Source organism: Echiichthys vipera, assembly GCF_963691815.1.
Source record: "Echiichthys vipera genome assembly, chromosome: 6".
In the NCBI taxonomy this organism is placed as follows: domain Eukaryota; kingdom Metazoa; phylum Chordata; class Actinopteri; order Perciformes; family Trachinidae; genus Echiichthys; species Echiichthys vipera.
In genome coordinates, this window is record NC_139831.1 from 13712646 (window position 1) to 13737455 (window position 24810).

The following is a 24810-nucleotide window of genomic DNA, read 5'->3' on the forward strand; positions in this document are numbered from 1 at the left end:
AAAAAAAAAAAGAAGACTGAAAGAACTTACTATTCTTACTCAAAAATACATCCAGGTTCAATACAAGAGAATAAAAAGAAGTAAGCAAAAAGTGATACACATAAATGCGGGAAAATTAGAGATTGATTTACAGGATTTTTTGTTGGTTTTCAAAGAAGTACTAAACAAAGGCGCTCCTCTTTATAAATAAGTACAGACAACTCACAAATGGGCTGCCAGAAAAGGACAACAGTCAGCAGCGACCATAAATAAGGGAGAATATATGTAACACAATATAAAAATGGTTTCAACAGCATTTGTATATTTGAACAGCTGCTATCAAGAGTTATCTGCTATACAGCATTCATTTTATAATTTAATACGGCTGCGGTGGATGTTTGTGTTATTTCTATGAGTTATATCCAATCATTATATTCATAATATCTTTATGGCAAGCACAGTTATTTTATAACATACTCCGTGTGACATTAAGAGGGTTGCAATCGTTAAATACATTGATTATCTGTATAATATATAATCATTTCATCTTTCTAATGTCAAAAAATGTCCATCACAGGGTTATTAGAGCCAAGAGAGATGACTTTAAAGGTACTGAATGGGAAATTCTATGAAACAGTGAAAAGTGTGATTGGTCAACACATATAAAACGTGTGTGTGTGTGTGTGTGTGTGTGTGTGTGTGTGTGTGTGTGTGTGTGTGTGTGTGTGTGTGCGCGCGTGTGCGTGTTTGTTTGTGTGTGTGTGTGAATATGGTTTTAGCAGCTCTATAATGTCAGTTGGTCGGACCACAAAAACCTCTCTGCCCTTTTTGAAATATACATGGGTGTATGAGGGTGTGTGTGTGTGTGTGTGTGTGTGTGTGTGTGTGTGTGTGTGTGTGTGTGTGTGTGTGTGTGTGTGTGTGTGTGTGTGTGTGTGTGTGTGTGTGTGTGTGAATGCATGGCTTCTCAGCTATTGCTGTACCCACGTTGGTTTTGTTTATTTGTGTATTTCGTTTCAATTTGTCTTGTTTTTTGGTGTATTGTGCTATTTTTCGGTGCATTATTTATATGTTGACAAATCAAAAAGCTGACTGATAATCACTGATTGTCGTAACTACTAATTGTTTCAGCAGTACATTAACACAAAACTAAGTCACATGTACAGTATGATTATTGCATATTTAGTGTCGATACAGGCACATTTACAGAATTGTGTATTAATGCTGCTCAGCAGTGTGTCTGACAGCCATATATGTTGAATTCAGGTCCATAGCAACCTTTACTTCCCTCTCAGCTCACCTCTCTGAGTGTGTTCTGATGCTCCGTCTCCAGGCAGGCCAGCTCATCCTTTGCATCTGGAGAATCAGCCTGCGGCAAGAGGAGATTGAGCTTTAACTCCCCTAACCTTTGCTTCCTGCTTTGCCCATTTCGTTTGCCCAGATAGTGACGAGCTTTCATGTTTGACTTTAATGATGCCAGATTGATTTGAAGGATGTGCGTCTACTGGTCTACTGGTATATAATTCTTGCCTGAAATGGTTCTTCCTACCAAGACATGATGGTCACATTACATATAAAATGTACTACAGGCGTGCAGAAGCTTTACTTTACATGTCGTGGAATTGAAAATGTGCTTCAAAAGTGCTGAGGAGCACAGTTATCTCATGTGATGACCTACTTCAGTGCAAAACCAGGAAGGCTAAACTGTTATAGATTATTTATGTGAGTCATAACTCTCTGACCTCCTGCTGGGCCTGCAGCTCCCCCAGTCTTCTCCTCAGCTCTGCGTTCTCCTGCTCCGCTCCCAGCAGCATCAGCGTCGAAGCCTCGCCCACCTCCACGCTCAGTGGCTTCTGATCTGAGACAGACGGAGAACGAAATAAAGAATAAAGGGAGGGAAAGATAAAAAAAAGGGAAGGGAGAGAAAGAGAGGCAGGAAAAATAGAAATGGAAGAAAAGAGAAAATGATGTATGGAGAGATTCAGTCTGTTATTCTTGATGGATAACCTGTGGGTCAGTATTACCTCAACATATTTTCTGTTATCAGTTAATTAAAGTGTCTTAAATGACAAGGTGGGGAAGGGCAGTTGCTCTGACCAATCAGATCGCTCAGCTCCTCGTCAGAGTCCAGTTCTGATTGGAGGAAACGTTGGTGAACCGCTGCCACCGAAGAGGGAACGCTGCCACCACCGCCGCCGCTGCTGAGCCTCAGGTCCGCCTCGAGGCTCATGTTCATCTCCAGCAGCTCATCAACACGCTGCCTCTCAGTGTCCCGCTCCTACACACACACACACACACACACACACACACACACACACATTTATTCATTATGAAATACTACTCCTGTGCCATAAAAACGTGCAAACTCATATCCAGATCGTAAGGAAGAATGGCATTTCCTCACATATAGCCAGTAACACACAAATTTATACAAACATGTACACAAACACTCAAACATTAAGTTACACCCACCGCTTCCGAATCTATTATTCTCTGACGCAGCAGAAGATTGTCCCTCTCGAGCTCCCTTAGCGAGGAACAGCGCGCACGTGCATCTGCCAGCTGTTCTTCCAGAAGAACTTTGGTCTCCTGCAGCGCTGCACACAGGTGTTGCTGCTCCTGCAGGGGGCGCAGTACACAGACGGACAAGAAACATGAAACTTTAAGTATACAGTGCTCTACTGTGTATATAAGTGAAGTCCTCAAGTCAGTCAGATCTTAGATGGGTGGATAATCACACCAAACATTACTGAGTGAATCACATTGTTTCTCTGTGTCTTTAGCTGCAGCAGCCCTCAGATTTAATCGATTTCAGATCCACATTTGTCCTCTTGAGTTGCCGCTAACAGCAATTTTGGTTTTATTCTAATGGTTCTGACCATCATTTGTGGCATTAAATAACCTTTCATTGCACAATGAGCTCGGGAAACACAGAGACATTGCTATAACAAAGTGTCAACACAAGCAATTCAGACAGGTTGTAAACAAGCAGACAGTTTAGCCAGTTTATCTAAAACCCTTAGCTGTAAAACCAAATGTGAGCACATCCAAAATGTCAGTAATAACCTGACTGATTGTGTTTTTTGTCCCTTAAGTTCTCTCCTTAGCAATATCCTTGCAATCTCAGATCCCTGCAATTTACCTGCTGAGTACAATTTTGTTGTTATTGTAATTTGCATATAACTATGCAAATGTCTTTTAAAAGAGAACACTACGACATGTAAACATTCAACATTAGCTCCTTTGGTTTTGACAGCCACACAAGAGGTCACTGTGAAATTGTGAAAATGAATTATTAAGCCAAACACAGGAAAAAAACAACAACACCCTGCCAGCTAATGTGCGCTGTCACAAAGATTCAGTATGAAGGCAGAATAAATCAAATAAGACTGAGAAGGTGACAGTGAGGACGCTGTGAGGTGTTTTACAAGGATATGAGCACATTTTCTTTTATACTACCTTTGGAATAAATCTCATTTGGGTGTAAAAGCTCCAATAACTAAAGACACACTCCTGCTCTTTGTCAATGAAGCAGCTTCAGGCTGTAAATCCCGATGACATCACACAAGAATCTCATTCTCTGCGCTGAGCTTCACAGTTTTTCAGACTCACTCTTGATTGAAAAGCTCAGGGCCGTGAGAGGGAATATAAGGCTTCAGAGATAAAGTGGTACTTAAAAAATGTACTCAGAGAGGTCAAAGGAGGAATCGTCTATGTGACCTTCGCTTGTAATGTTTATATGAGGTCCTCGCTTAGTGAAAAGCATGCGTGTTGGTGTGCTAGTGTGTTTATGTGTACACCTGCAGAATTAAGGCAGCCCTACAGGGTCATACATTTTTGTTCCTTCTGTTTTCCTGTGATAACAAGATAATTAATTTGAGAGATAACGAATGAAACGTGATAGGCCTGAGATTTCCATCACACCTGACATGAAATGCCTCATAAAGACTTCTCATATCTTGAAGAACACTATAGACAACACTGACAGATATCTAACGATACAGTTATCTGTATTGTTAAACTCAAAATTGCTTCAAAGTAATGAAATATTTAATCTATTAGTGAAAAACTCCTCGTACCTAGGAGAAAATTAAAAAAACGAGAAAGTAGATGAATGCGGCAAGTTCTCCTTAATCAATCGTACAAGCCACTTAAGAATTAATCTGTTTGTACGACCGGTTCTTGCATGAGGCCTTTGTGAGAACGATTTTGTTCTGTATGAAATTGAAATATTAAACTTACTGCCGAAGCAATTTGAATGTTTTTAATGATGCTGCTTGTTTTCTTTCTGACGTAAATGACCTGTGTTTGTGTGTGTTTGTGTGCGTGTATTACTCATGTTGTGGGACAGATCTGTTAAGTCATACTGCAGGAACTGCAAGTCCCCATATAATGTAAATGATTACATTTTAGGTTGAAGACTTGGTCAAGGGTTAGACTAAGTCTCCAAGAAATGAAAGTGATGGAGTGATGGAAACATGACTGTGTGTGTGTGTGTGTGTGTGTGTGTGTGTGTGTGTGTGTGTGTGTGTGTGTGTGTGTGTGTGTGTGTGTGTGTGTGTGTGTGTGTGTGTGTACCTTCAGCTGAGTGCGTGTGAGCTCCAGGCTGTGCAATCTGTGTTTACAGCTCTGGAGCTCAGTCTGGAGCTGCTCGGCCCGTGCAGCTCGCTCTCGGGCGCAGTCCAGCTCATCCCGCAGTGCACGCATGCCCCTCACCTCTCCCTGCAGAGAACGGTTCTACACACACACACACACACACACACACACACACACACACACACACACACACACACACACACACACACACACACACACACACACACACACACACACACACACACACATTCATATACCACTACAGACAGGGTCAAAGAAGGTTGTGGACAGACCAGGGATGTGCAGTAAAACAAATGTTGAGAGTTCAATAAAGGAAGTAGGAAAGGTGTGTGTGTGTGTGTGTGTGTGTGTGTGTGTGTGTGTGTGTGTGTGTGTGTGTGTGTGTGTGTGTGTGTGTGTGTGTGTGTGATAAAGGGTTTTTATTTCTTGTTTTTTAAAGTTTCATTTGTTTCTTGTGTCATACATTTTTTAAAAACTGGACGAAATATACTGAAGAGTCGTCTAAACTGAATTATATTTAATAAAGTTTGCATCTCTGCATAAGAAACATGTATTTTCTTTTCGCTGTCCTTCAGTATTTCTTATCCTGATTAGGTATTTCCGCTCGTTTTTCTTTCTGCTCTTCTGTCATCTCAGTTTAACGTGACAGTGGCTTGTTGGCTTGTGGTTTGCACATGGCACTGAAGTCTGCTGCCCTTATATGGCTTGAATGGGGCGTTTTAAACTTCCTGGAACACACCTCGGATCTAAGATCAAGTGTGATTCATCGACATGCTCAGCAGGGTAAGAACAGAGTTGTTCTTACCCTTACAGTGCATGGTTCATGAATCCCACGCAAGATCCTCTTTGTGCAGGAACAAATATAAGAGACGAATAAGAAAACATTCATGCATGAGGAAAATGTTTGATTCTATTGTAAGTAAATTTAGCACTATGACATTTTAAACGAGGCAGCCCTGTCCCAGGAACATTCCTGTTGTTTATTCTGGATTCTGCAAGTTAACAACAATGTCCCTCTGAACTAAATTGTAGTTGGGTTCGATGTGTGTAGTCTAATTGCTGCTAAATATGAAAGGAATCGACTTATTGGCTATTAAAATCCACCTGTGTTTTGTGCTGTTGGCTGTGCTAAAATACTGGTCGTGCTTGTTTCTTCTCTTTCTGTGTATTCAAAGCAACGGTATCTCTGTCTCTTTGACAGAGATTACAAACATGGCTGTCTGTACCTCTTTTTGAAGTTTCTTAAGCTGGTCCTCCATGGTTTGAATCTCCAGGTTGTAATCCAGAATCTGATCACCTTTATCTTCCCTAAAGAAACAAACATAAAACAATCAGCATTAAAAAAAGGAGCAATTACACAATTTCTCAAAACAGTATTTTGCATTGGTTATACACTGGCTGATAAAAAAATAAGATTAAAGCAATTTGGTAGAAATAAAAAAAAGTTTTATATATATATATATATATATATTTATATATATATGCAAACGTTATAATTTGCCACCAGTGACCTTTGAGTACCTGTTTGTTCCTAACTCGCTGCTGAGTATCTGCTGCCTTTATCAAAACTTTCCTTAAAGTTTTCTTGAGGTTTTTTTTTATCACACACACACGCACACACTCACACACACACACACACACACACACACACACACACACACACACAAACACACACACACACACACACACACACAAACCCTCACAGTTGTTGTTTAAGGCGGCGGAGTTTGGCCTTGCTGTCTGCCAGCTGGAGAGCCAGACCTTGGGGGGGCTCCTCGCTGTGACCACCCAGCGGCACCGTGGTTGAGTCAGTGTGGGCCTCCCGCTCCCGACACAGCTCTGTTATCCTCTGGGGGAGAGGTAGCGCGAGAGAGAGATGTGGCAAAGAACAAAGAGGAGGAGAGAAAAGATTTAGAGAGAGAGCGAGAGAAACACAAGATAAAATATGGGAGAATTACAGCAGTGTTGGATACTCAAATGGGTTTGTCTGTTCATATTGAACTGACTGCAAGTAAAGTGACAGTGTTTTATATATACTGTATATATACTGTTTTTAATTAGTTTTTCTACTACATTAATGTAAAATAACTTTTCTTCTGTTTTTGCAGTCACACTACTAAAATACAGATGCACAGAATGAGTCCTTGCTTCATCGCGGCTTATTTGAGTCGGTGGAAATGATTGGATCAAAATTGGATATCTTATGTTGCTCTGATCTCATTAAGGTTGTAGCTAAAGGTTGAGAATAATATTCACTGTTAAAAACAGAGATAATCTCTTTAATAATGCCTTTTAGTCCCACAAAAGCTGGTAAAATATCTCAGTGGAACGCCAGTGGATTTTAGCATGCTGTCATATGAAGAAACACACTCATATATGAGGTAATTATTAGGGTCTGTGTCTTTTGAAGCTGCAGTTTACATCCAAACTGTCCGGACTTACATAATATATGTAATGAGGACTTTGTAAGAAATTTTTAATAAGTATTAAGTGTATCTTTTGGTGGAACGTGGATGCTTCTTCTTCAAACCGTCAGCACAGAACATCTAAACAATCACCACAGTATCCGACCATGGGTCTCCCCTTCTGTTTCTGAGTTATGGTGTTGAATAATGGACAGAAACATTATTATGACACAGTGAAGTTGACCTTTTGGACTCAAAATGTCATCACTTCATCATTTTATCCTGTTAGACATTTGTGTGAAATGTTGTCATAATAGACATAGGAATTCTTGAGTTATTGCCAAAGATGCTTCCTTTGACTTCCAAAATCGAATAAGTTCAAAGATCGGGTTCACAAGAACTAGATAGACAGGCGGACCGACATCCTGAAAACATGCTGCCTACTCCATTGAGGTACCATTTTTATATCAGGATGTTGTTGTTGTTTTGGCTAAAAGGCAGAATTACTGCAGCTGTGAGTGTAAATAATACACTGAATACCAGATCTGGGCAGCATCAGACATAAAATGTTTATCAAATATGTGCCGCAGTTAAGCCCTAATGAAACAAGAAGCTACTTATGCATGTCCTAATTTTCAGTTAATTTCATTTTATAGCTTCATAAAAGCAGAATGTTCTTATTACCATATTGGAGTAATGGGAAAATATCAAACCAATTAATTTCTGCATCTAAGATCCGCAGTAGGAATCGAACCAGGGACGTTACTGTCATAGTCTTTGTGCCTGAGTCACCAAAAAACTTATGATTAAATACTTTTAAGGAACAAAAAAAATATGAATGTCTGACTCCATCTGTCTGAGCAGATGTATATGGCCTGTACATCAAGTAATACAGCAGTTTAGTGTCCAATGTGTCCAATCACTTGTATCATTCAGTAGGTCGGGTATGACTGCATTGCATTCAGAGTATATTCCAGTATTTGTAAAAAACATTACTACATGATATTTCAACATTTTGGGGAATACACTTGGATATGATCAATATGAATGGCAAGTCTGTACAGTAAAGATGTAAAGATTTTCATCTAATAAATTGTCTTTTAAATCACATCAAAAAGTAAATTAAAACAATGGTGCTTGATCATATCACCAATTAAAGCATTTTACTTGCCTTTGTGCTGAGTATTACAATCTGTGTGTCTGTGGCGACATTTCCTCCCTAGATGTAAATAGGCCGCCATGTTAGTGACTTTGCTGACAACGGACGGTTATGCTGAGTTCACTTGTAATCAGAAATCAGGAACTTCCAACTTCTGAGTCAGGCTTGTAGTAAGGGCAAAAGTGTAATAGGAACATGTGTGTGTGTGTGTATGGATTTAAGAGGGTAACATAGAGGGGACGGACTGGAAATAGAGAGGTGATTGTGTTTCAATAAAGTCTACAAAAGAGCAAAAAATATAAAAATTGTCAACACACATACCGACCGTGAACGTGACAAGATGGAGGGCTCTGAAAGACGCTACCTGCAGTAACATCTTGCTGCCAAAGAGGCTACTGTTTCCAGTCTTTATTCTAAACTAACCGGCTGCTGGCTGTAGGCTCATCTTTACCACATGTACAGACATGAGAGTGGTATCAATCTGTTCACCTAAATCTCGGCGGGAAAACGAAAAAGATGTCAAACTACTCCTTTAAGTGTGCATACCTCAAGGTGTGTGTCTTTCTGTGCCAGCAGGCTTTGGATCTGTTTGGCCATAGAGCTGAACACGAGCTGTAAATCTGCACCTTCGACCTCCACCAGCTCCTCCCACCTCAGCGGCAGCACCATGCGAGGATCCTGAGTCACCTGCAGCAGGACACAGTTTCTCACGTTACATGATAAGATCAACGTGCATCTGGGAAACCTGACACAAAATGGCAGATCTGGGGTCAAACAATCCAGGCAGTGTGAAAGGCTTTGTGAATACCAAGCATTTGTTTTTTAAAGGGGAAAAAAAGATTTCTCACATTTCTATGTGAATGTACCTGCGTGTCCAAAAAAAGCAAGACTAATACATGCAAAACTAATGATTATGTAGACAGGTTTGTAATGTCCTCGGGTGGAAGGCATATGAACAGCAAGCAGGGGGTGCATCCTTCCACACAGGAAGAGCACCTCTCACTTCCATGATTTATGAGGCTGAGAAACCTGGCACAAAAAGAGGCTGGTGGGCAACATGCTGCTACTGTAATTCAGGCACGCTGGTATGCAACATGCTGTTTTTGTAATGCAGGCAATTTCTCACGGGGGGTCTTTCACAAGAGTACAATTTGGCATTCATGCTATATTGGAGAGGACGGCGGAGAATGACAGAAAAAAGATGAAGGAGAGGATGATGTGACAGAGGTGGAGGTGCAGAGGTGGAGGATGCATCCTACACTGGCAGCAAGGTGCACTCAGAGGTCCTTAAGAGGCAGCCAGCAGAATAACAAGTAGCTCATTTTCACACTTACCTGAAGCGCCAGCAGAAGATACAATAGTTTCACTCTCTTTGCCTTTAGGCCTGACAGGGAAGAAATTCTTTGCTAACTCATATTTCGGAACAAATATCCTCTTGGAAGCGTCTCCTCTGGATAATATCTCTTCATACTGATGGTCAGTCGCTGAATGCCTCTTATATTCATAGCCATTCTTGATTGAATTAATTACACATTTGAATGTACCTGCTGGATACAGCTGGCAATGGCTGCCTGGGTCTCAATGTCCAGGGACTGGATCTGCTGAATGAACGTCTCCTTCTCCTCACACTGCAGACACAGAGGGATACATTGGAGTCAGGGTGTGTGTGTGTGTGTGTGTGTGTGTGTGTGTGTGTGTGTGTGTGTGTGTGTGTGTGTGTGTGTGTGTGTGTGTGTGTGTGTGTGTGTGTGTGTGTGTGTGTGTGTGTGCGCGCGCCTGACTTAGGCTAACTTCGGGGACCGAATCCAGACTAAAATCCAGTTAATTGGAAAGAGGTGATTATGGGGGTAAAGGTTAGGCAAGTTAGGTTTAGGGTAAGTCTCCAGGAAGTACAGTAAGTGATGTCCCCAAAAGAATAGAATAGCCTTTATTGTCATTGCATTTGCATACAATGAAAAGTGACCTACGTGTGTGTGTGTGTGTGTGTGTGTGTGTGTGTGTGTGTGTGTGTGTGTGTGTGTGTGTGTGTGTGTGTGTGTGTGTGTGTGTGTGTGTGTGTGTGTGTGTGTGTGTGTATGTGTGTGAGTCTGTGTGTGCGTGTGTGTGTGTGTGTGTGTGTGTGTGTGTGTGTGTGTGTGTGTGTATGTGTGTGAGTCTGTGTGTGTGTGTGTGTGTGTGTGTGTGTGTGTGTGTGTGTGTGTGTGTGTGTATGTGTGTGTGTGTGTATTAGATTAAAATCCATCCTTAGAATACAGTTTACACACCCGATAATTTAAAAGATTAGTTTGACTGACTGAAAAATGTAATCTGCAACTATTTAGAAAACTGACTCAAGAAACATTCTCTAGTTTCGACACGTCCAGTGAGATGATTTGCTGCTTTTCTATGGGCAGAAATGTGTGTCACTAGAAACTGAATTGAAATCATTTACATTGAATTTGAAATACTTGAAGCTTGAATAAAAGCTGTAGACTGAAGTCGAATTCACTTGCTATGAAAATGTATGTGATCAACACTGAAAATTCAACTTTCTGCTTCGACATTCAGCAATTCAGTTAAAGTTCACTGTGACACACATCCGGTCGTCGAGGAAGAGCAATCAAGTTCAGTTTCACAAAGCTCCCGACCCGTGTCACCGTTAGATCCTAAATCCTGTCGTGGATTTATGGTTAAGAAGAAACTGGGCCTACAGTAGACTGAAAAAAGGTCATTTGGATCCATTATTTGGGGACCAAGGATACACCATCCAATAATAATTTTACTCTGCATTAAATGGCTGGAATAAAACATGGACAGACTGACCACTACACTTCCATGGCTAAAAAAGTAAAATACTAGTCTTCCAGTGCAGGTTCAGTAAAACAACACCGGTGTTGTTATTGACCTTCAAAGAGCTTGATGGTCATGTGAGTGTGAGATCACCTGCACAGCACATCCTAGTAAGAGCAGCAGCAGTCGCCGGAGCTCTTCCACGGCTGCCTCTGAGGACACAGAAATAACTGTCTTCACCATCATTATCATCATCATCACCTCCAGCCCCCGCCACCATCCTCCTATCATTAACACCTTAATGTGTTTCACAGATAGCAGAGATATGGACTCGTATATAAAGTATAATGACTTTCTTGCTGCTGAGAGACATGGCGCTATTCTTGTACCTGTTAGGGGGTCCTGCCCCAGAATGGCAACGTTTGGGAGAGGCATCAGTATCAACTGCTGCAGGTCTTCCTGAAGAACAGAAAACGTGTGAAGAGTTAAAGGAGCAGTGAGGAGGATTTAGAGGGCTCTAATATTTGCTTCTATTTGCAAAGCTCAACACTAACTTTTAAAATGGTTACCATCAGCTTTTGGTTGCAAAAACAGAAAATATGGTTGCCATTTTAGATTTATTAAATTATTATGCAGTTAATCATACATATGTGCAATAAAAGACCACAAAATCTACAAATGTCCTTTTTGTTTATCGTTCAGCTTCCTCTGGTTGATCAATTCAGTCGAACTTTTCATCTCCCAAGTCAAGCAACTTAATTTGCCTGACCATTATCTCTAATACATAAATAACACAAATGCAGCTTCAGTGTTTGGTTGTAATGGTAAATGGTACTTATATAGCTCCTTTCTAGTCTTCTGACTACTCAAGGCGCTTTCACAGTGTTTGTCACATTCACCCGTTCACACAGACATTCACACTGATGGCAGTGGACATCTACATACCCTCTAATCTAATCATTCACACCACATTTACACAGCCATGCGCAGCGCGAGGAGCAATTCGGGGTTCAGTGTCTTGCCCAAGGACACTTCGACATGTGGACCAGGGGAGGTGGGGATCGAACCGCCGATCTGCCACTGAGCACAGTCGCCCTTGACTGTAAATGCAAATATTTAAATATCATTAATGCAACAAATATTTAAAATGGATATATTTTGAGAAGCACGTTTTTCTGTTTTCCATCCTTTTTCATATGTTAAAAAATGGTGGCGACATTTTCTCAAAATGGTTGCCAATGGCAACCTGGCAACTGCCAAGCCCTCATTCCTATCTAGAGAGAGAGCGGGTCCTCTTCCACAGTGTGCCATGAAACCAATGGCTCTAGAGAGGGCCTTTTGTATTGTCACGTTACCTGAATGCTACCGTAATAAAAGTAAACTGAAGCCAAAATATCCCAGATACGGGTGCCACCATGTTGTACATTTGCAACCGAGTGTGTGCAATAGTGATCGTGTGATAGAGTCACGACATCAAAGTCCAATCTCTTCTTTTAATCACAATGTTTCATCCTTTTTTTTTAGCATCAAATAACTATTTAAAACCAAACACATCAGAAAAATTAACACTTTAACAAACATCAATGTGATGGAAACTACCTTCATCGAGAGAAACCATCTTTGGGAAAACCTTATTTGAGGTGTAATTTGAGTTTTTAGTTTGGCCCATGTCCCATCTGTTAACAAGGAGGGGCAGTATCCAGTTGGTTGCAATCTGCACCTTCACGACTAGATGCCACCAAACCCTACACACTTCTCCTTTAACTGAAAAACAAAAACCCTGAAGTGATTGGCCGTCCATCCTGTCTGTCTGCCCACAGTAAACCTGGATAAACAACAACAGAAAAACTTTCCACCAGCCTCCTGCAGTTTATGGTGTAAACAAAGCTGATATCCGATAACAGTGACTTTTTCGTTCATCCTTCCAGGTTAAGCAGTCTTTGTATAAAATAGATTTGATATATTTCACTATAAGTCCTTCTCAGTATTCTTTGTCGGCAATAAAACATTTAAAAAACTATCTGATGAGTGAATAACAAAATCCCTGATCCTATTCTTCCCCTTGCGGCTAAAAGATATGCATAATATGGGTAATGTGACAGCAAGGCAGACACGGCACATTAACAATTAACCACAAAGATCCCAACTGACGTCATGCACAACCAGAACCCATAAGTAGCAACAAACCAAAGATGACGACAGACAATAAGCTACTTACTAGAGCCTGACTGATACAATAACATGGCTTTGATTATTGTTTAATTTTATTATGGTTTTTTCATGTGTAACAGATGTTTCACCATTGGTCTGTTGGCTGACAAGTAAAATAAATAGCAGTATAAAGATGTTTGTTAACAGAACGATTGTAAGATAGAAGTTTATTGTTGTATTGTTTATTTACTGTTAAAGGTCCAGCTCATAATGTAACTGGGTCATAATAAAATCAAATTGAATAATTAAATTTAAGGGATTGTTTTCCAAAACATTTGTTTATAGAGCATCCTGGCAGCCAAGGAGTTGAAGGCACTCATCATATAATTGCATCATCAGTATGCAATAACCGAGTTTGCGTCTGCCTGTATACTTTTCTTGCATGTCTTCCCTCATTTCCTGTCACCACCAAATACTGGCAAACAAACAATGCTAAAAACTGACCAGCTTTACTGGAGCGTCACACATCCTCAGTTTTGGAGGGGGCATATTTTAACTAACTCAACGTGAATTTACTTTATCAGGAACATGTTTCGGTGTCTGAACAAAGCATGTTGTGTGTCAAGTGCTCACCCACGCCTTACAGGAGTAGGTTTACAGATACGTTTTAGTGCATACTGTCAACATTCAGATTGTTTGTGTTTTTGATACACCATTGAAAGTCTCTACCATCCATGTTATCTGCCAGTCATGGGCCCAAACAAACAGCCAATCAGGGAGTTAGCGCTTCCAATAGGCTTTATAGAAGAGGGAACTCAGACTTTACCACGTTAGGGTACAGGGGAGGGGTGTCATTGTTTCATGGAATAGCCTTAATGACCTAAATGACTTATAATGATTAAAAATACTAACTTTGGTTTGTCTACAGGGGGAACTTCCTGTTTAAAAGCAAGGGCTAGCTTTTCTTTTTATATTGTTTCTTTTGTTGACATGTTTCTCTTGTTTTCACTGCCTCACCAAAACCAGCCTGAACAACCTGCTTGTGTTAACTTCAACCACAACACACTGCTCCAGCCTCCTTGTGTCCTCCAAGCTTAATCATTGTCATATAGTAGCAGATTGAGCGTGATTGCATGGCAGCCAGAACCACGCGGACCGTTTACCTGCATGCAACCAAAGCCTGCTCAAACGTGATTGGTAAATAGCACTCTGAGTATAAAACCAGACCAATTCCACTACCCAGATCTTGTCCCATTGCCTCCAGATTCTACAGTCCTGTGCAGAATCTGTTAATAGAGATGAATTGTGATGTGACTGTTTTGGTAACCATGCATGCAATATGCAGCTTTAACTGCCCAGTAATGACCTTTCATTGTTGGTTATAATAACACTATCGTCTCACCTGAGGGTTTGTGTTTGATGCAGAAAAGCTTTTTCCAAATTGAAAATTTAAAAAAATAAAAATAGAATTTATAGCCATTAAATCTCCTCTGGTTAAATATTATAATACGCTCTTGAATCTGCATGTAATGGTCTTGTGCTAGATAACATTTACAATGTGTGGAGGAGTTAATGGGGTGATTCAGGACTCACAGAGGGCCTGCCAACACTGTGGTCAGCTTGTTTCTGTGAGCTGTATTTCCTGCGTCAAGATATTGGACAAATGTCCTAGCAGATTCTAAATGACGTTTAATCAGGCTGGATGGCAGACGCCTCAGAAACCTGGCTTTTCTGGCAACAAAAACAAGCATTTGTCATATGAGGACGTGCAGTGCTTGGCTCCTCCTCCTCCTACATTTCCATCTAGTGCCACACCAGAGTAGCAGACATATGACTCCACTAAAAGAAGTTCGGCAAAGTCATTTCCGCTTGATACTTTATAAGTTTATTAAGTTGGTCTTCCGAACAATTTCCCTGTTAATTAAAAAATGTTTCTGACAAAGAGCCACACGCTGACATTGGCTTGCTCCTTTCCCAACTACTCTAAAATACTGTTTACATCCTCCTGCCATCCATCAGTGCAAAATCACCAGAAGCAAGTCGCAATTACAGCTCTCTCTGCTGCTGCTTACTGTAATTTATAAACTGTACAGTGAGAAAGGAAATGTACCAAGAGGCAGCCAGGCACTCCCTCCAGCAACTCCATCATGTGAGTTTGGCATCAGAAGCATGTGCAGCCAACCTGAAGTGTGTGCTCCTTCAGGGCATGTGGGATATTAGCCACTGCAGCTCTGTGTTGGTCATCGTTCAGCTCATGGTTCAGGATGCCAAACACCCTTCTGCAAGAGAATAGCCAGACTAGAAATTATGTAGCAGATGCTTTTGTTGTTGCTAACATCCTCGAGTCATCCAGCCAGAATAAATACTGGGGGTGTTTGCTCAAGTCTCTCTTTTATACATCATGATTTGTCACAATTACACATCCTGCTTAAAGAAGAGATTAACAGTGTGAGAAATACATGGAGCAATTATCTGTTCTCTCAAGGTTAGTTTATTTTTCTGGTGCCTCGTAAAATAATCTACTGTTGTATAAAAAAAAAAGTCCTGAATTTGATTTTCATGAAGTTGGTGGTCGCAGCGCTGAAGATAATTAAAATCCTTCAGCAAAATAATCTTTTCCAAATTCAGTTTTTCTATTGTCGATTTCACTTCATGTCCGACAGACAGTTTTGATTTTCAAGGCTTCTGCTGACTATCTCGATTTTCCTCGAAAGTCCCATTCGGCAACATTTGTTTGATCATATTCACTAAAGCCGACATTATGTTCCGATAGAACAACATAAATCTTCCAGTCTTAGAAAAAAAAAAGCCTCTACGTGCATGTAGGGCCTGTTGTTTGTTTTGCAAAGATCAACAGCGCCCGTGTCATCCTGACCACTCAGCGCAGTTCACAGTTCGTGCACACGCCACAGATCCCCCCTGACACATGTTACAATTGAGAATGAGCAGAAACGTGTTTTGCAGCTCTTACTGCTTATTAATGTAAAGTTGTATTTTGATTTCAGCCCAGTGGGCATCTGTAGTTAACTTTAAATTGGACAAATCAGTTATGGTTATGTTAGGACCAGCAGTGTGACCAGGGGTGATAGCAGTTTCTATTTCTTGCTGGTACTATTATATTGAACAATAGTGTGCATATCGCACCGAAAAATACACTTAATTATTTATTACAGTCTACTTAAAAAGCATTCACCAGGACTTCTTGATCACACTGCCAGTGTAAAATTCTCAGACTTTGCAACAAACGTCGTCTGCTAAAACACTTTGATTACCAGCTGTGCACATTGACGCAATATGTGGTTAAGCAATACGCGCGCTGCTTGCTCGTTGTCTGTCCAGCGAAACACTGCACACATAAAAACTGAATATTGAATATTTATTGATGAGAGAAGACCTAGGCGCGTTCACAGGAATCTGGTGCACTAGCACTGACGAGCACCCGATTAGAGAGCGCGGAGGAGCTCAGTGGTAGTCGGGGAGGGCCGTGAGATTGTGAACATTCGAGTCAATTCGATCTGCCAGACTTGCCTACTGCAGCTTTAATCTTTTGTGTTTAATGTTAATTAAAAAATTATTTATTGGATAATCAGCAGCTTTTAAAAAGATCTTGCTAATTTAAATGTAGAGGGTCAATAAATTAGAAGGCAAGATATATTAACATTTTAAATCCTAATAGAATAGAATAGAAAGACAGGATAAAATGGGACTGAAGTGAAGAGAAGAAAATACTCAGAGCAGAATAGATGAGAACGGACCAGAATAAAATAATACAAACAGAATAGAATAGAAAAGAACAGCACAACAAGAACAGAGAGAGCAGAGCAGACAAGCGAGTAGAATACAACAGGACAGAGAAGGCAAACAACTACAGAACAATAGAATAGAACAAACAATATATTATATAATATAAAAGACTAGACTAGAATAGAAGATAATAGAACAAACAATATATAATATAATATAATAGACTACAATATAATAGAACGAGATATTATAGAATAGACTAGAAAAGAACAAACAAGAGATTTTAGAATAGAACAGAGTAGAATAGAAAGGGGCCTGTATTCACAAAACATTTGACCTCACCACTTATAGTTACTGGAAGTGTGTCTGTCTCTGTCTTTGTGTCTGTCTTTGTCTCTCTCTGTCCATCTGTCCGTTTTTTCACTCTTTCTCTCTCCTTTTCTTCGTACCCAACCGGTCAAGACAGATGGCCGTCCTCCACAGAGCTGGGTCTGTCTGACGTTCCTGCCTGTTATAGGGAAGGTTTTCAACGCCACCGTACTCTACGGGGGAATTGTTGGGTCTATGTAAATCATAAATAAGTCATAGAGTGTGGTCTATACCTACTCTGTAAAGTGTCCTGAGATAACTTTTGTTATGATTTGGCACTTTAAATAAAATTGAATTAATTAATTAATTAATATACTATATACTATATAATTAATTATATAATATATACGCTTTTATACATACAAAGATTTTAATATATGATTCAATATTGATTGAATATTAAGGCTTCAATAACCATGGCTAAAAGTGAGAGGTGCAAATAAAAAACAAACTGGACACAAGTAAAGTTTTTGCTTTTTGCTTTGGTTTGTTTCCTGTTTTATTTTGAAATGTCTCTCCTGTGGCCCTGCTTGTGTTCCCTTGCACACCTGTTTTGTATTTCCGCGTGTCAGCGTCCTCTGTTGTCTGTCCTTGTCTCGTTACCCAATCATTGTGTCCCTCTGTGTTCCTGTTCCCTGCCCTCCCCAGCTGTGTCTCGTTCTGCGATTAGTCCTGTCTGTATATATATATACTCTTTTTCCCATTTTGTTTCCTGTCACTTTGTTGTCGATTTTTCCTGTGTCAAAGCCTGTTTTCATCCTCGTGCTCAGCCTGTGTTTTTCCCTGAGCTTTGGTTTGGGTTCCTTGTTTGGGGAAATAAACAGTTTGTTTTTTAGTTTGCGTGTCTTCACTGTGCTGTTTCTGCATTTGGGTCCACCTGCCAGCTTCAACCGTGACAAGGGCATTATGTTAAAGGAAAGTTTGGAGTTGGGATGACTGCAAAAAACAAGCAATACTTTTCTAAAAGCTCAGTATTATTAAAGGTTTTGTAAATGATGCGATTACGAGGCAGCCGCAGACATTTTAGGATTGTTTGTCATTTCCTCTGAGCGACTTAGGTGTTGTCTTGACTACTTCTATAACTTTAACTTCTAACTTTGCTGCTTTCAGCTCTAAAATGCTTTGTGAGATACTTAGGACTTCGATACTTAGGACTTAGGATACTAAAATTAGAACTGACGTGCCCGTTTTTTAAATAGTTACTACTAAATTAGCAAGTTAGTAGCTTTAATAGCCTAAATATTTTAACCTTGGTTAAGTTATATCAGCTTTTATATTCTGTCTTTTAAATTCTGTGAATATTTGAATTTAAGATATCTTTACGTGTCCACTCCTCTGTGAGCCAAGTTAACAAAATTTCATCTAATTTGTGCATTGATGGTGTATTTATTAAATGACAAGTATTAAGAGGTTTTGAGAATACAGGCCCTGAACAGTATAGAACAAACAACAAAGTACAATATTAACAGCCACACAGTGTTTTTAAATTACACTTGAACAGTAATGATGAGCATATTTTGCGCCTGTATCTTCTACACAAATAGTTCAGTGTCTGTATTGTTAATATTGAATAAGAGAAGCAAAAGAAAAATGTCCTTCCAGGCTGCAGACTGTTGCTGTGGCTTACACTCACCACACTCCTGTCATTGTAACACACACACACACACACACACACACACACACACACACAGCAGTAGAAAAAAGGCAGAGAGAAGTTAAACCATGACAGAAGTGGAACTAAAGCTTCCACAGCGAGGAGTGGAGTCTATTCTGAGTGCACCAGGTGAAATTATAGTGTAACGTCGACTGATATGAGCTTCCAAATGAGCGCTGGCGTTTTGTGCTGCCCTACGCCTTCAAGCGACATTAGTGATTCACTAAAAATTAGGAAGTGAAACCTTGTAGACTCGTGTTCTCATGTTGTGACAAGGCTGAACAGCGCATGTTCAGTCCACCTGACTCATGCTTGGGGAGGTTTTCTGTTGCTGAGAACAGAGGCCTTTGAATCATCGTCCGGGGGAAAGAATTGTGTCATTTCCTGCGTGGCCACAGGCGTGTATACAAACCACAAATCCACGATACAGCTATTTGATTTTATTCACTTTCATTCCTCAACCCCCTACAACTGCTGCTATAGAATTCAGCTCCCCACTCCTCCGCTTACTCTCACCCCATTTGCCCGATAATAAGCAGGGACACGTTTACCGAGGATGGAAATGTTCTGTTTCATCTTTTCTTTTGTTCAAATACTCCATCGCCCCCTGCATACTCTTCAAACTTTCCACAGTATCGTGAAGCAAAATACTTGTGTGTCGAGACTGATAGTTGAGCTTCATCTTGTTCTTACTACCTTACAGCCAGACAACTGCTTCTCCAGCCCTCCTCCATCCCCCTCTCTCCCTCGCCATTTGGTGTGGCCCTGAGTTATTTTTTAGAAGAATATTCAGTATTTTTTTAAAGAGAGATTCATTTCAGTCCATCCACAGAAAAAAAAACATCACACCAGTGTTGTTTTTTTGCTGGAAATAATTGAGAAAGTGAAGTGAAGTGGCTATTCAAGACAGTTTTCTTAAAACACATCAGATGGAGCTCGATCCAGAACCACCATTTGTAAATGATTGTGTCCGCTGTCTCAGTATTTCATCCCTGTGTGATGACTTGCCTTACTGCTGAGATATTAATGTCAGAGTTTGACAAGGTATCAAAGTATCCAATTAAAGCTGCATTAGGTGACAAAGCTAAATTTGAAGCAGAGCGAGACCTCTTCCTGCAGCTCCCCCCTCTCTGTCCTGAGCCAATAGAAAAGCTCTCTCTCTCTGAAATAACCTGTGATTGGCCAAAGTCTCCCGTCACAGGCTAGATTCTGAAGCCTGAGCCAAGAGGAGGTGCAGAAGTCTATTTTTCTCTCAGAACACTTGGATTGGATGGATGTTTTTGCCCAACAACGCCAAAAATAAACATCCTACCCTAGGTTTAATTGTAGAGGTTTTACTCACACAGACATTCAAGTCTGAGACTCTAGTAAGTTGCTTTTGAATCTTGGCGTTTTATGGATAAAACATACAATATATAACGTGTTAATTAAGCCCTGTCCACACATTCACTGCAAACCTGAAATTAGCAAGACATTACCGTGCGGAGCTAGTCTGGAAAGCAGATGGATTGTGTTTCATTTGACCTTGTCAGCACCCTGTTAGAAAGTCTATGTAATGTCCGAGTAAGCGTTTGCGTGAGAATTAACAGAGAGCAAGTTGGTGTGTTGATGATGTTTCACGCAGCATGCAGCTGGTACGAAATCACAAGAAAACAAACATCTGAGAGTGAAGAAGAAGGATGAATTACACAGGACACAACCTTTGCAGGCAAAAAAAGCCAGCAAGCACGTCAACTTTAGTAACTGAGCCAAACAACTCACTGTTGGACGAAAGTATAAACCTAATAGAAAATACTACAGTTCCCAGCCAGAAGTGACTAATTTACATTTTGATTTGATTTTTGATATCCCTTTCACATCAGGCAGTCTCATTGAGATTAGGAACTCTTTTTCAAGAGACCGGAGAACAAGAAACATTCATAATAATAAAAAAACAATCAACAACACAGTCATATAACAACAAGGAATTACACTTACAACAATTATAAAAGACACCCGATAATAAAGCTTTAAAATTTCCAAGAGATACATTATTCAGTTTTGGTCGCAGATTACAACCAACTGAATACCCCTCCCTTTCCACAACCATACCGCAAGCAGCCTATTAATAATACTCATCCATAAACGACAATTGAACATTAATATGGTCCTGAGCACAACTTAAGTTAAGTTAATGTTTATTAGAGGAGCTCTAATAAATAAGATAGCCTTGTAGAACTGGATTCTATAAAACCAAAATGAGCTAAAAGATACTAAACATCTCTATTGGGCTAAGGAGAACTGCAACATTGGATGACAATTCTCTGAGTTCACCACTAAAAATGAAAACTGCTCATTATAGAATATTGTTTTAAAAGTGCACAAAAATACAGTCAAACAAGTCAAAAGAGAAACTGCAGTTCATTCATTTTACATTCAATGGGTTTCATCCATTTGAGTGTAAATGTTACCTCTTGAAAACACCTGTGCGTCCTCAGAACATCACTTATGATTTAGTTCCTGATTATCTGATCTAACACCTTCATCTCTCCCCCTTTCCCCCTGTGACTCCCCCCTACCTGGTAGTAGGCTCTGATGTGTCGATTTAAAATAGAAAAGTTCTGGACTCTCAGCATGTAATCATCTCCCTCACTGTCGTACAGACGCTCCACTTTGGGGTTCGGGTCTCTGAACAGAAGAGTAACAGAAAAGACACCACGGTTTATTTACTGCAGCTTGATCAAACAGCCCAGATGAGAAATTCTCATGCAACGGCGCATTCAAGCAGAGTGAATGAAATTTTAATGAGTCTCAGTAGCAGGCGGCGAGAATCCACATGCAATCATTAGTTGAAATAACGTGGCTTAGGCCAGGACAAATTAATCAGCTGTCCGGCAAATACTCACTAAGATCTTGTCTTGTTGAGTGAAAAAAGTTTTTTTTATTTTTCTGCTAAAGATAAGGGTTTCAGCAGAGATGGTTAACAGGGTGGCGTGTATGCAGAAACTAATTTCATGTTTCACTGGAAATTTGTGGATGGGTACATTTGTGCCATCCTTTTACACGGGTGGCAGAACAATGTGATTAATGCTATTTACAACTAACTAAGAGCTAATGCTAGCATGTTAACAATAACGACATGCTGATGTTGAGAATCATGTTTACCGTGTTCAATATTTTAGTTAAGCATGCCAGCATTGGATCATCCCTGTTCCCAGGGCATGTGTGTCTCTTGATATAACATAATGTTGTAAGTGATTTGATAAGGATCATCTTCCAGCTCAAAATACAAAAGAACAACGTTAACAAAGCTATGAACATTTCAAATGCAGTTTGAATGGTAAAAATCTGTTCAGTCACTGTGGAGATATTCGTGTCTAAAGTCAAGAAAGTAGGCTATAAGATGTGGGTGATTTCCACAGTAACCCAGGGAAACATAAACATTTGACTTAAGGAGAAATAATTGCTGAAAATATAAAACCCCAAACAGTCTCCGTAATGAGTCGTACAAGAGGATATTGAGAAGGGAAACATATACACTACTGTCAGCATGCTAACATGCTAATGAGAAATAAACACAAAGAGAATGTCATTAGTTTTGCATGCATTTGGTCATAAAACAAAGAATTAGACAAATAAAAAGGCCAGATCACACATCCTTAAAAAAACACAAATGTTAATATCATGCACTAAAAGCAAAGCATCACCAAAGTAATTAGGATCCATCCTCTGGGGAACATGAATGTCTGTACAAAATGTCATTACAATGAATCCAATAGTGTTGAGATATTTCAACAGAACATGTCTAAAAAAGCAAGTCATGCTTTGTTATTTAAATGCTTTTAAATGTTTCCTCACTCAAAGGTGGCCTGTTGGTTTAAATGGAGAATGGGTTGTCCATTTCTACATTTTTTGGCATATTAATAAAAGCCAAGGCCAATTTTTGAAACTAACTGCAAGGTTACACAGTTATTTTATCAGCATAAAATGTCCCTCAAATGGCTGCAAATTATCACTTTAAACTGTTTTATTTTCCCCTTGCATTACAGATTAACTGCGAAATGCCATCACATGTTGATCAAATGAGTTCTTCTTTTCCAGTCTGTTTTAGCTGCGAGGCAATGAAGCAAGTACATCTTTATCAATCTTACATGACCCTCATGATCTCATTGAGGAAAATCCCATTGGTCAGCCTCATGTAACGATCCCGGGCACTCTGGGAAATTGAGTTTACTTCCATATACTGGCTGTAGAGAGGGACGCCATCCTCCCTCTCGACCATCTTCTCAAACAGGTGAACCTGTGGACGACAGGGAGGGATTATTATGTTGTGTGTGTAAGTGTGTGCAGGAGGTGGAGAAAGACAAGCAAGTTAGGAGCAGAAAGAAGGTACAGAGAGAGACAGAATGAGTGAGAGAGACAAGGAGGGAGATGGAGAGGTGCAAACATTTTCACACAGGAAGCCACTTGAGTCAGTGCACCTGTCTGGACAGGTGGGCTCTGTGCTCTCACACTGGGAAGCACTTCACAGTGACAGGCAGCCAAGCAGGACAGCAGCCAATGTCTCTCTCTCTCTCTCTCTCTCTCTCTGTCTCTCTCTCTCTCTCTCTCTCTCTCTCTCTCTCTCTCTCTCTCTCTCTCTCTCTCTCTCTCTCTGCTAAGAAGAGCTGTGCAAACTGCAATATAATGAGGTTTATTCCCACCTGCACCTTCTAAAAACTGCACTGTCTGTAAACAGAAACAAGCTGGAGTTGGCTCAGCTGATAAGGTGAGGAAGAGCAGCTCCAGACCCCTGTGTGACAGGATAAATAGGGTGCCAGGGTAAATATGATGGCAGGGTTACAGCGGATGTCCTTCAGCAGGGTGAAAGCTCTCGTGTCAGTGGATAACCACCCTGCTCAAACGCCTTCAAGCAAACCTCTGCCAGCTGCAGGCGTCCTGTTGAACCTGACCTCTGACCCCCCTCTTTGTAGCAGGGCAAGAATAAAGACAGTATCCCTACAGGGTTCAGCACAGTATGACATTATATCGTAAATACCGCTCATTGACCAGAATGGGTAAGAAACCCCTCAGGCTGATTGCTTTCCCATGTGGAAAACTCAGCTGGAAATCCAGTCTGTTACAAATTCAACAAATCCTCATCTGGTTTTAGTGAGACAATATCTCTTGAATACACAGATAACTTTGTATAAAACAGAAACCGCCCAAGGACACGGAAGTGTCAAGGCTTTAAGAGGAAAAAGGGCTGGTCATTAAGAGGCAAGGGAAACTGTCAAAAGGAGAAGTAGTGTGTTTGTTTTTCTGTACAAAATAGCCAACCAGCAGTATCAAGGCTATATTTTTGCCATTTATTTAACTCCTGTTTTTATATTTATTTGGGTGAGTACAACTGAAGCAGGCCGACCTACATAATAAACAATGTCATAAGTATTTGTGACTGTAAATAATACTGCAGAACTGGTCGTCGTATACAAGGGTTATTTCTACACAGCTTCCACACAATCCACCTGCTTTACCCTCCTCCTCTCTCTGCCTCTAGAAATGATGACCTTTATTCCTGTAACTGGACGTGATAAATTATAAATGATAAATGACGTACCCATTGCGCCAACGCACTTTCCATGAATTCCTCTATTATCTCCATAATGTTTGAGTCCATTGTTGTGAGACCCTGCAGAAAGACAACTAATTAAAAAATATTATCAACACTGTGTGTGTAATGAATCAGAGAGAGAGAATCCATCTTGCGTCAAGTGAAGTAGTTTGACATTTGTGCGGCCCTTCCCCTCCCTGCACCTCGCTGTCTCTTCCTCTCTGTGACAGTTTCATTGCAAAACCACACCGGAATTTTCAAAACGCACGTGTTGTTCTTTCTTCTTCTTCTTCTTCTTTTTTTGTTTTTAAGCCAACAGCTTCACACGTCCTCCACACATCTGAGATGTTTAAAAATGACAAAACGTGCATTGGGTTTTGTGTGCAAAAGA

At 40.3% G+C, this 24810-nt stretch overlaps 1 protein-coding gene across 1 annotated transcript in view; it reads right to left on the reverse strand.

Annotated features, from left to right (window-relative positions):
• Nucleotides 1-24495, reverse strand: part of ccdc88b (coiled-coil domain containing 88B) — a 54973-nt gene extending 30478 nt beyond the window's left edge. The window contains exons 1-14 of the mRNA XM_083915216.1: nucleotides 24426-24495; nucleotides 22978-23126; nucleotides 21406-21514; nucleotides 11319-11388; nucleotides 11083-11141; nucleotides 9705-9788; nucleotides 8707-8847; nucleotides 6300-6445; nucleotides 5823-5904; nucleotides 4558-4716; nucleotides 2452-2598; nucleotides 2077-2257; nucleotides 1722-1837; nucleotides 1280-1348 (exon numbers count right to left, since the gene is read on the reverse strand). Of these exons, the coding sequence (XP_083771342.1) occupies nucleotides 1280-1348; nucleotides 1722-1837; nucleotides 2077-2257; nucleotides 2452-2598; nucleotides 4558-4716; nucleotides 5823-5904; nucleotides 6300-6445; nucleotides 8707-8847; nucleotides 9705-9788; nucleotides 11083-11141; nucleotides 11319-11388; nucleotides 21406-21514; nucleotides 22978-23126; nucleotides 24426-24485 (1572 nt within the window). The 5' untranslated portion in view covers nucleotides 24486-24495. The remainder of the gene's footprint in view (nucleotides 1-1279; nucleotides 1349-1721; nucleotides 1838-2076; nucleotides 2258-2451; nucleotides 2599-4557; nucleotides 4717-5822; nucleotides 5905-6299; nucleotides 6446-8706; nucleotides 8848-9704; nucleotides 9789-11082; nucleotides 11142-11318; nucleotides 11389-21405; nucleotides 21515-22977; nucleotides 23127-24425) is intronic.
• Between the last annotated feature and the right edge of the window lie 315 nt (nucleotides 24496-24810).